This window comes from Oryzias melastigma, linkage group LG2 (genome assembly GCF_002922805.2).
Source record: "Oryzias melastigma strain HK-1 linkage group LG2, ASM292280v2, whole genome shotgun sequence".
Classification (NCBI taxonomy): domain Eukaryota; kingdom Metazoa; phylum Chordata; class Actinopteri; order Beloniformes; family Adrianichthyidae; genus Oryzias; species Oryzias melastigma.
The window spans coordinates 3,086,302-3,099,057 of NC_050513.1; the positions used below are offsets into that span (position 1 = coordinate 3,086,302).

A 12,756-nucleotide genomic window follows, 5' to 3' on the forward strand; every position below is an offset into this window, starting at 1 on the left:
GGCTAATTTGGAGTTTAATATTCCAGCTACATGCTAGCTATTTTGGCTAATTTAGGATATTTTTCCATTTTTTATGCTAATTTATAGTTGAGTTAATATTTCAGCTACATGCTAACTATTTTGGCTAATTTAGGATATTTTTCCATTTTTATGCTAATTTATAGTTGAGTTAATATTTCAGCTACATGCTAGCTATTTAGGCTAATTTAGGATTTTTTCAGTTTTTCAGGCTATTTTGGAGTTTAGCTGCTACATGCTAGCAATTTTGGCTAACTTAGGTTTTTTTCAGTGTATTTGGCTAATTTGGCTAACTAATATTTTAGCTGGTTTCCTGACCGGTCACTTCAGCGATTTCTGCTATCAGCTTCAGCATTTTTCGCTATCAATTTCAGCATCTTCAGCTACCAGCACAACATCTTCAGCGGCCAAATTCAACTTACGGCATTCACACTAGCTTATTGCAGATAATGCTATACATCTAGTTTTTAGTTTAAAGCTAATGATGGTTAAGATGTGTGCTTTACATCCAGTTTGTGACCCCATTAGTCGACTAATCGGGAAAAATAATCAGTGATTAGTTGCCTATTAAAATAATCGTTTATGGCAGCACTAATTTGAAGGGACAGATAGAACATCCCCGTCTAACTTAATTCCAGAAAGAATCCCTTCTTTTTCAAGCAAATGAATGAGTGAAAAAGTCAGTAGGGAAGTTGGGTTGAGAAACACTACCATCGCCGTTTAATCCTTCCCAGCTGCTGCCCTGCGATCGATAGGTCGCATCTTCAGGTTTCAAAGTCTCCCTCGTCTTTTGAAGCTCCCACTCTTTTTTTTTCTGGTGGGATTATGCTGACACAGCTCTGCCTGCTCTCCTCGTCTCTGTCTGCGCCGCTTCCATCCCAGCGTCTCTTGGGTCGTACTCTGTGAGAATTGGGTCAGCGTCCAGCGGCAGCATCAAGTAGAAAAGCCCAGAGAGGCAGGGGGCCGAGGCACGGCCGTCCGTGTCACGTGCTGCTGCGACTATTCCTATCCTCTGGATTTATTCAGAGCATGCTGGTCAGCTTATCGGAAAGGAAACAAGTCCTGAAATGGAGAGTAATCTCTAGTTGAACTCCCCTTCTGTCCATCAATTATTTAGATCTTACCCAGGTTCAGGGGTCAACAGTCTAAAGCCACCTCCTCCAGTTGTTTTTGTATAGTCCCAGGTGCCTCTATTGGTGGATACAGGCAAACTTGTGCAATGCAAGCAGGTGGTCCGCAGGGAAAATGAAGATCGTAGTCCGCTTGTGGAGGCTGTTCAGCGAAAGTGCTTTTTGTATAGACGCTGCGGGTGACGGGTCGTCGTGAATGTTCATATAACATTCATGGTTTAGTAAGGGTGAAGTAGGGGAGTCACAGGTGCGTCGTACAGATTTTTCCTTTTCTTCAAATCATGTGGACTACATAAGGAACTCGATAATGCTGTTCACGTGACAAGTGCATGCTTCTTGCGTGAAGCCTGACTGTTATGCTAAATTCGCATCGGGCTTGTGATGCCTGTGCAAAGAAGCACATTATAGCACATGGCGTTTACATCCGGACGGTCGCTTCCTAATACTAGCACATGTACTTGCAGTTGGAAGTAGGGCCGCCACAATTAGTCAACTAATCGACTAATTTATTAGTCGATTAGTCGTTACTTTATATTATATGGAGTCAGAGTGCAGTAAAGTTATAAGTTATATTTGCATTATGCTAGCTTTTTGAATTATTTTTGGATTTTTTTAAGGTTTTTAGGCTAATTTGGAGTTAAGCTAATATTTTAGCTGCATACTAGCTGTTTTGGCTAACTTAAGTTTTTTTTTTTAAGTTTTTTGGTTCCAAGAAGTCAAAGTCCCATAGACTTCCATTGAGAAATAGACAGTTATTTCTTAGTTATTTTATTTGTCAGAATAACATTCTTGCTCTGCAGTATAATTCTTAAGATTTTCTTTCTAATCTTATTTTTTTTAAAGATATTTTTTCTTTATTGCCAGTTTTTCAGGTTATAAAATGTTAAATCAGATGCCTCAGTGGCTCCCGCTGGCCCCACCTCCAACGTTTGATTGACAGATTCCCCCAATCCAGCTTCAGTGGGAGGGGTGTGGACTTTAAACAAGCCGGAACAAGCTAACTCATGATTGGTGACAGCACTTTCTCTAAAAACGTGACTCAGATCAACTCGGACTAATCGCTGTTTAGGGGTGGTAATTGTTTGCATTATAACTGTTGACGTTTCAGGAAGTGATGGCGAACACTCTGGCCTGATTTTGTGAGGACCAGGGCATTTCCTATGGGGGACCTCAACACTTGCTATGTCCAGTTCATATAAACGCTCTATGGTCACTACAAAATCGGAGTCCCTGATTGGTCAAAGTTTCAGTCATTGAACTTTCAATCTGCATTCAGTGGATGGGTCTTTTGTATAGAACCAAAAACCGGACTTAAGAATGTGTGTGGCGACGATCCATGAAAGCGAGAGTTTTAAATGTGGATCCCCAAACTTGTGTTTACATAGAGTTTTCAATGGAAGTAGCCGAGGTGTGAAAGTAGCGCTAGAAATACAAAAATTAGACAATCGGAGTGTAGTTTGTGTGGGCATCCTAAAGGGCGCTTGCGTATCACGCGCCATTTTGTAATAAAAACGTTTAAAATTCCTGTCCGGTCTGGACCGCTCAGTGGAAACGAGGCAACAGGGGCCAGCACTCGGGCTTCACTGAGAACTAGAGTGTGGGATATGACATTCCAGATTCATTTATTGTTGTATGCACAGCTCTCACTGACATGTACAACATGCACAAGATAGGACATACAACAGAAATACACACATAGAGTTCAAAGTCAACTGAGGCGCAGCTGGAAATGGTCAACGCACCTTACTTCGATGGCTTACAATACAGGGGGGGGTAATTGGTACTATCATCACCATAGTGAGAGCAACTTGAACTAGCCTTAGAATACTTTCACGATACACGATTTCTGATGGGTGGATAACTCGTCACTCTAAGGCAAGGGTCATCTAGACCCCATAAGATAACACACGGACTAGTCTAGCCAGGAAATAACATTAGCAACCTCCTGGTTGTTGGAGATGGACGTACGGGGGACATTCTCACCAGGTGTCCCTCCTCATCCTTTTCTCAGGAATAGCTGCGGTTGAGTTCATGACCTTATCCGTTTAACCACAGTAGAGCAGCTCAAGGTCCGTCAGATGATCTCATTTGCAAATGGAGTTCTGAGACTCCTCAACTCCTCCGTCTGGTGGCGTGAGTCACTCCAGCTTTTTCCAGCCGGGAACCGCGGCCTCAAACGTGGAGGTGCTGATTCCCATCTCAAATGCTCCAGCATCCCACTGTGTGGACTAATGACACGGTCCCTGCTTGTTCTGGAGCGCCGTTGTTCGCTCACTTTGAGCCCACTTTGGCACCGCTGCACAAAGAACGTCTGCCGAGAGTGATCGGTCTTTAATGAAGGCAGCAAGTTTACGGTGCAGGCTGTGTGGAAACGTGTTTAGTGAAAAAACACTCCCACGTCGTCCGCTGTGGTTTTATAGCCACTAACAATAGTTCTCGCTGCAAGGTGCAAATCTGCCCTGTTTCCCAACTTTAATCTGTAAATCTTTTAATACGCCTCCATTACAAGACTGGATGAGTCTGGAGAGCGTGTAACAATGCGAACTGGCTCCGCAAATCGATAGGAACCGTGTTTTTCTGCGAACCCGTCATATCAGCAGCTCGCCTTAAGAGCAGTCTTATCTTCGGCGCGCTGAGTGAGATTTCTGGTGGAGAGCCTTTTCTTTTAGGGGTAGATTTTTAAGTTAATGTCTGCGGGTCTTAAGGCAGTAAGTCATTTAGCGCTTTAGTGCTGAGCTGGAGAGAGGCCAGGAGCACATCTGGCCGCGGTTAAGAGGCTGTGATGGAAGCCAGGGAGGGCTGAGTGATAACTCGGTGCCTTAGATAACCCCCCCCTCAGTGCTACGCCCAGCTGGCGGCTTCGTTGGGTTCCTCAGGACCAAGCTGGAGGCTTTCTTGATCTGGTTTCACAGCGAGACTAGATATAAAGCATCATTTTTCTTTTCCTCCTTGTAGGAGACATGACAAACGGACCATTTAGGGTAAAACTTGAACTCCACTTTTCTTTTTTTAAGTTGGGATGTGTGTCAACGTTGGAACCTCCTGGAAGGATGATCTTTGAAGTCTCTATTTGGAGCTGAGCTGTACCTTATCTATGAAAGGAAGTCTTATTTCAAAATAATTAAAACACAATAATTCAGAGGTGTGACAAGCCCTGCAACATCTCTGAGTTGATATGAACAGCTGTTTCAGTTCAAGCTCTTTGAATGAGAGTCCCACGAAGTGGGAAAAAAATTAATAAAATTAAGTTGAAAACATTTTCCACTGTCACAGAAGCAGCAGCAATGGCCGTTCAGGCCCGTTTTTGTCTCAAACGTGAAGCCAATCCCACATCTTGGCTGTGCTGGACGTCACTGATTTCAAGATGGATTTGTTCCTGCTGATCAACATGGTTATTAGACGCTCCGTAAATCACGAAGAAGCTTTGCAGATGTGTGGACTGCAGTTCAAAGATAAATATGTGGGGGGTTCTTAGCGTTAATTAAGAAAAAACTTTCTGTCAAAAGTTTAGATCATTCAGAGCCAGAGGGGAGCGTAAAAACTAGGGGTGTAAGAAAATATCGATTCAGTCAAATATTGGGATACAATTGGTAAAACAATATCGATTTAAAATGTTGCCAAGGCGATATTTCATTTTTTATTGTTCTATATCCTACTTTTGTTTTCCACTTAAACCCCTGACCACTAGTTGGCAGCACAGCACACTGAGCCGCTTTGAGCAGCTCAACTGCACCAAAACAACAGAATCTCACCAGAACCTGGTCTGGGTATCGACAGTAATTTCTAGAATTGATTTGATACCATTTTTTTTTTATTCTTTCGATCCACTCAATTTGATTCAATTCAATTTTAGTTCGACACATTTGTTTAGAAATGCATTAATAATCTATATATGTATGTTTTGGATATTTTCATATTCATCTGATACAGTTTACATTCTGTAAAATGTAATGGAGAACTAATAATGAGATCGTTAATAGCATACAGTAGTGCTGGGTGATATGGGAAAACATGTATATCACAATATAAATGATTATATATGTCACAACAACAATATATATCACGATATAAAACAATAAAGTATATTTTCAGTTATTAAAAAAAGCTCTCGCTAGTTTTACTTTAAAATCAGGATACTTCACTGACACTTTAATTTGAAGATTAGTTTACTTCCTGTGACAACTAAAGCTCATTCTGCTTTGTTTTAGGTCATAAATTAAAATCCAGCATTATTCTGTATTTCAGAGCAATCAATATTTTATTACATGATGTTTGACCACATTCTACTTTATTTATAAAGACTGTGAATCAGTGATCTTGAACGTCACAAATATTCATACTCAAATTTTGGGGAGCAGGTGGTGACAATCCGAGAGTTCAGATACTTGTTACAGCCAGCTTGGATTATCTCATATTATCTCTTATCTTACCATAATTTACATATTTCTATCTTCTGCTCATTGTTGAACGTCTTGAATCCAAAATGCCGCCAAATCACAGACCTACCCCTCTTTTGCTGAAAGTGTTTCTTCTTGGGCTGCCTGCATCGGTGGGTCTGTTTGTTTCACCTGTGGGGAAACAACTTCAAGCCTTCCATCGTTCTGCACTCCTGTTAAGTAATGTAAAGCCTGTCGTAAAACTCTCGTGTGAATCAAAGAACGTGAAGCAGCTTTACGTTGCAAAACAACAAGGAGGAGTTTCTTTGTGAAGAATCTATTTTTAATTTGTCTTTATTTTCACTTACATACCTTTTTGTGTACACACTAATGAAGTTCGGACTATTTAATTATATTTTTGGCATAGTAATTGATCAAATTAGGTTATAAACTATAGAAATGTACCAGTAGACACTTTTCTATCACCCACACAATATTTAGTGTCATATCGCCCATCACTAGCATAAAATGTGACATGGATCCTTCCATTGTCCAACAATTGTTCTGCCTCTAATGGAGGGCGTTTCAGTTTGGCCACTAGGTGGCAATCGCGCTATAGCACCTGCTGTCAGTTTAAAGCGTTTTTAAAAGAGTTATTGATCCCAGAAGTCTGAGACCGTGATCGGCTAGCTAGCTTTATTGTTTTCATCAGTCTTCTGCTTGAGCTGCTGCTGTTTTCTGCTGCGTTTTCCAGAATAACATTTTGTGATCTGTTCATGACATGCAGCTTTCTACTGGAGTATTTCTCCAGAATAATACGATTGAAATATAAAGTGCTGATCATAACAAGAACAAATGAAATATCCGACAACAAGGTCCAATTTCAATCGAGTCATCAACCACGTGATCGGATCGGGACATCCCTAGTTAGCACTAGCAGACTTTTCATTTCTGATTACACTGTTAAAGTCCTCCTCCTGGGGCATGAGCCCTCCATCCAGCTGGAGACGGAAAACAGGAACATTCCGTTGCTTTCCTTCATTGTGTCATACTGCTTCATCATCACACTTAAATGTTTCAAGAAAGCACCTGAACCGTTTTAAAAATACCGGTTTGGCCACATTGAGTAGTGTTGGAAACACGCGGCCTTTAATTTTTTCAACCATGGAGATAAAACGGTTAAGACAGATTTAATCTTTGAGTTTTTTTTGTTCCTATGCTGTGAAATACTTTGTTGTGAAAATCAGACAACGTCAAATGTTGAAAAACTATTTCTTAAATTACGTAAGGAAAAGCAGCAGGAATTTGCTCGGTTAAAGCAACTTGTATATGAGATACAGTTGCAGAGCTATTGTTATGATTCTTTTATAAAATATATTCGACAATTATATATGTAAAAGGTGTATTCATGTTCAGATGAAGTTATAATAAATAAAAAAATCTCTGTGGTACTGTCTTGGGAAATATTGTGATACATATCGTATTGTGACGTGTATCGAGATACATATCGCCAGACTCTTGCTAATACACACCCCAACTAAAGAACCGCTCAAATTAAAAATGTTTTTTTGTGTTTTTAACAGGTTCTTGTGAACATTTACTGATGATAAAGAAAAAAAAAATATTCTGGAAAAATAAAGGAAATTAAGATTAAATTTGCGTTTCTAAGTATTTTTCTATTCAAAATACTGTGGGCGGGGCCACAATCTCCTTGCCCCGCCCCATTTTGATGCATCCATTTGTAGACGTCTTTGTCTTCCTCGTCTGAGCTGGAATCTGGCTCGACACTGCGAGGCGGGACAGCTCCAGCTGTAGCCGGAAGCTAGCGGTAGAGCGTGTAGACAAAGAGCTCTCAGCGACAGGAAGGGGTTGGCCCACACCAACAGTCCTGCCCACAACTCAATTTCTCATGAACTCCTGATGCTCCAGAGAAAATGTGTCCCAGACAACGACACAGATTTGTTGACTTTAGCTAATAATGACATCATCATGATTAAACGATCAATAGATCAGTAGGTGATCAGAGTGGGACTTGAGAGCATCGAAATGTTCACTTTTCTTTGATTGAAATGCCTGTATCTCTGTGGGTAAGCAAACTTTATTGAAACAGAAACGTTGAGCAAAGATTTAGGAGCTTATTTCTCTGACGGCAGCAAAGTCTCAGACACTAGAGCAGATCAGAACCAAATTACAGGAGGAGATTTTCAGAATTGTGGTAAAAATTAAACTTTGTGAAACAGAAATGCCTTCATTTATTTTAATTATCACTGACAGAACTCAATTCCACAGTCTTTACAGTTTTATTATCCTCATAAATTCCCTTCGGTTTGGTTTAAGACCAGGGTGACGTCATTCCTGTTAGAATATTCTGCAATATTCTAACAGGAAATCAAACATCCGTTTGATAAGTGTTTTTTAAAACCCTAAATCGATAACCCGTTCACATGTATTTCACATTCTAAGTGGGGTTTCTGGTGTTCTCAAGCATAAAAATAAATGATAAAATCTAACATATTCCATCTTAAATGTAAACCAGGCTCTCCTGTCATGTCTTGTTACTCAACATCAGTTTTTTTTCCTTCTGTGAGATAAGCCGGAGGCTTTAACCGCATGTGGAGACTCTGGGAAAAAGTGGAGCTACCAGCGCCCATAAATATTTCAAGCTCTGATGTCAAACAGGAACAAATTTCCACCTTTTCCGACGTCGCTGCTGCAGACGCTCGGGTTTCTTTTGTTGTGTTTTAGCTCATTTCAGTTTTCCTATTCTTGTATTAAGTTACCAGCTAACATGATGAAGGATGCTGTAAAAATACACCCTCCTATTTTTAATGAGGATGAAATAGCCTGACTAGTTTAGTTCATTTGTTAGCTGACTTATTTCATCCTAACTAGTCTGGACATGCTCAGTTTGCTCATCACTTATAGCTTAATATATCTGTTTTGTGTAGTATAATATTATGATCTGGGACTCTTTTTCTTTGCGGACTGATACACACCTGAGTGCCAGAGTTCAGATTTAGATTTGACCTTTTCCCAGAGAAAGTGCCGCCATCCTCACTAACTACTCAGTCATTCTTGTGTGTTTAAAGCTCAAATTTACTTTTCAAAGTAGTGTTTGTCTACAGCTTTTCAAGTTACTTTCACAAAAACTTTTTTAAATGTTTTTTCTTTTGTGGACTTAAACTCAAATTAAGAGTCTGGAAAATTATTTTATCTCTGTTAACGAGATATCACAAATGCTAATTAGCTGATTGATACCATTAACCGTATATAAGAACTGGACTGAGTGGTCCCCTCCCCCCTCACGTTCCAAACAGGAAGTACCTGCTGGTTCCAAGAAGGCAAAATCCCATAGACTTCAATAGAGAAATGTAGAGAAATATAGCAATTCTATTGGTCAGAATAACCATTCTTGATCTGATACTTGAAGACACTGTTCTTGATTGTCTCATTTTTTAAATATTTTTTTCTATAGTTCAAGTTATTGAAGTTATAAGCTGACCAATCACATGACTCAAAAAAGTAGGCGGATCCTGCTGGCCCCACCTCCAACATTCAAAGTTTTTGATTGGCAGACTTTGTGTAGCCCTCTTTCAAGCGGACTTCCAATATTCCAGTCTTGATTGGTGAGAGTGGTTGCCATAGAAACGTGGAGTGACTCGCTTACTGATGTAGTTTGGCTCCGTCATGCCAGTGTCTTTAGCGCAAAAAAAAGGCTACTGAATTGAGTTAATTTGTTCGGACCTGGAAGTAAATGATTTTCTATGGGTGATGCCACTCAGTGGTACCAAGATGATTGGTCATCCGGGTTCTTCTTCAGCCGGCGCTCCATTGGTTCATTTCAGATCCTTTTTTGTGGTTGTGATCAAAGTCATGTGAATGAAAGTGGTTGTGAAGAGGCCCCCCCTTAAGCCCACATACGGTTGACCGTCAAAGTCCACACGGTTTCATTCGACTGTGGAATGCGCCGACTGAGATGACAATGCTGATGTAGCAGGTCTGTCCCCGCCCTCCAACCCCACGTGCTCGGGAACGGCTCGGATACAGCGTTGATGTCATGTTGACACAGAAAGGACGGGGAATGCCCAACTTATCCAGCCCCCCAAAAAATGTCCCATGTGTTATCTCCTCTCACAGAAGGGGAGTGGGGGGGTAGAGAGGCCTCTATTTCTGTCTTTTGTTTATGCAAGGAGTGGCAGCACTGTGATAGCAGAGCAAAGGAGTCTGGGAATGCTGGATATTCAAATACTCACAAGTAATCCTCATTGGATCGGTCGATAGATGCAACTAAATAAAACAATTTAAGGAGTTTTTCTGTGTTTTAACTGAACAGAAAAGTACCACATGTTTCAGTTATTTCATTTTTCAAAAACACAATGTACAAATGTGTGTTTCGGCATAACTTAAAATCACTACAAACTCGGATCTCATGCATTTTTTGTTGTTTTTCATTACAGGGGCGACATGTCAAGACTGGACAGCTGGCTGCCATCAAAGTTATGGATGTCACTGAAGTAAGGCTCCTGTTTATCAGAATAGACATGGGTCACTGTTGAGGGTTTGGTCAGAACCTGTCGTCGGGCCTCTGTATCAGGGCTGCGAGTGTCTGCATCTTTCAGACTGGTTTGTGTCATTTGCATCAAAGTCTGATTCTTCTCTCTTTCGTGAACTAATTTGAGCTCTAATTTGCCTAAAAATGAGGAACTCCGTTCACGTGCAACTAGGGTTAGGCGATATGGAATCATTTATATCACGATATAGGTTTTTATCATATTAGGCGATAGCAATATATTTCACAAATTTGTCAAATATTTGTTATATATTTGTCAAATTTGAATGCTCTGTGGCTCCAAAAAGATATATATATATACATATATATATACTGCTCACAAAAATTAAAGGAACACTTTTTTTATTGGTCCTGGTATGAATTGAATGAAACCTGTCTGATAATTTTCTGGTTGGTTAATCACCTGAGGGCCTCGATAATCAATTTCAGCTGTATTGGTGTTCATGGAATTAACAACAGGTGCACTTCAGTGGCAACAATTAGAAAACCCTCAAAACAGGACTGGTGTTACATGTGGAGGTCATTTCAAGTTTCTCCTCTTGATCTTTTTTGACTGGTTTTCCACTCGTGCTGATTTTGGCTTGATAATTATCTCTACTGGCAGTATGAGGCGATTCCTTAACTCTACAGAAGTTGCACAGGTTGTCCAACTTCTCCAGGATGGCACATCCACACGTGCTGCAGCAAGAAGGTTTAATGTGTCTCCCAGCACAATCTCCAGAACATGGAGGAGATTTCAGGAGACTGGTGGTTATTCTGGGAGAGCTGGACAGGGCCGTAGAAGGTCCTCAACCCCTCAGGACCGATACCTTCTCCTTTGTGCAAGGCGGAACAGGCTGAGCACTGCTCGTGCCCTACAGAATGACCTCCAGAGGGCCACTGGTGTGAATGTCTCTACCCAAACAATCAGGAACAGACTTCATGAAGGTGGCCTGAGGGCCCGACGTCCTGTAGTGGGCCCTGTGCTCACTGCCCAGCACCGTGGAGCTCCACTGGCCTTTGCTCGAGAACACCAAAATTGGCAAGTCCACCACTGGCGTCATGTACTTTTCACAGACGAGAGCAGGTTCACCCTGAGCACCTGTGATAGACGTGAAAGAGTCTGGAGAAGACAAGGAGAACGTTATGCTGCCTACAATGTGGTTAAACATCTCTAGGACATTATGTTTGGGTCCATTAGGCGCCGCCAGGTTGCTCCTCAGACTGTACAACAGCTCAGGGATGCCCTCACACAGATCTGGGAGGAAATGCCACAAGACACCATCTGTCGTCTCATTAGGAGCATGCCAGAACATTGTCAAGCATGCATACAAGCTGGTGGGGGCCACACAAGAAACATTTTGAGTTGCAGAAATTAAGTTTTGGAAAAAATGGACTAACCTGCCACATCTTCATTTCACTCTGATTTGATGGTGTCTACACAATAAAGCCTCTGTATGCTGAAAACTTTTATTATTTTTTATTAAAAGACTTGACATCCTTTTGTTCCTAAGACACTGCCCTGTCGTTATTTGTATAGATATCCAACTTCATATTGAGATCTGATGGATCTAATGTGTTTCTTTAAAGTGTTCCTTTATTTTTTTGTGAGCAGTATATATATATAAATATATTTATATATATGTGTATAGTCCATTGTGTTTTATATGCAAAACACAGTAAGATCAATACTTGGTGAGAACCCATCGAGAATCAATTGCAGGACTAAATATCGCGATATACCGCAATATCAATATTTTGGCATACCCTTAGTCAGAGCTCCAAATTTGCTTAGGTGCTAGCTGATCACCGCTAGATTCGCGAAGAGGTAAGGTTGTGTCCGAATTCCCCCCTAATCCTAAACTACTAAAAACTATATAGTGCGTGACTATATTGTGCTTGGATTTTAAAGGTAATTCAGACACCAAGCTCACTACTTTCGTTTTTTTGAATGCCAGATATAATGTCATGGATTTCACAAAGGGAAAATTGAATAAATACAAACATTTCACAATGTTTATTTATGACTCCACTGAGCTCTGATATTGAAAATGTGGATGGTTTATTCAAGTATTACATTCAAACACGTTATATGTTTGAAATTGTTTGACCGCAATGCATTGTGGTATATATTCGCTAACCTATTGAGCATCGCCAAGACTGCTGGTAAATTTCTAGAGCCCCCGATTTTGGAATTAGTAGATTCAAACAGATAGGGCTGCACGGTGGCGCAGTGGTTAGCGCTCTTGCCTCACAGCGAGAAGGCCCCGGTTCGAATCCCGGCTGGGACCTTTCTGTGTGGAGTTTGCATGTTCTCCCCGTGCATGCGTGGGTTTTCACCGGGGACTCCGGCTTCCTCCCACCGTCCAAAAACATGCTTCATAGGTTAATTGGTGACTCTAAATTGCCCCTAGGTGTGGATGTGAGAGTGAATGTGTGTGTGATTGAGGCCCTGAGACAGACTGGAGACCTGTCCAGGGTGAACCCCGCCTTCGCCCTTCAGTAGCCGGGTTAGGCTCCGGCACCCCCGCGACCCCGAAAGGGACAAAGCGGTCAAGAAAATGGATGGATGGATAGATTCAAACAGGTGAACACACTATATAGTGATTGGAGAGGAATTAGGACAAAACCTGTTTGTGTTAGCCTGGGGGTGGAGCACACTCTTCCTGGAGGGGGCGGTCCT

At 41.2% G+C, this 12,756-nt stretch overlaps 1 protein-coding gene across 7 annotated transcripts in view; it reads left to right on the forward strand.

Moving 5' to 3' along the window:
* LOC112160181 (mitogen-activated protein kinase kinase kinase kinase 4) overlaps positions 1-12,756 on the forward strand; it is a 52,183-nt gene that overhangs the window by 6,419 nt on the left and 33,008 nt on the right. For all 7 annotated transcript variants that reach the window (XM_024294572.2, XM_024294575.2, XM_024294576.2 and 4 more), the window contains exon 3: positions 9,982-10,038. In XM_024294572.2, coding sequence (XP_024150340.1) covers positions 9,982-10,038 — 57 coding nt within the window. The remainder of the gene's footprint in view (positions 1-9,981; positions 10,039-12,756) is intronic.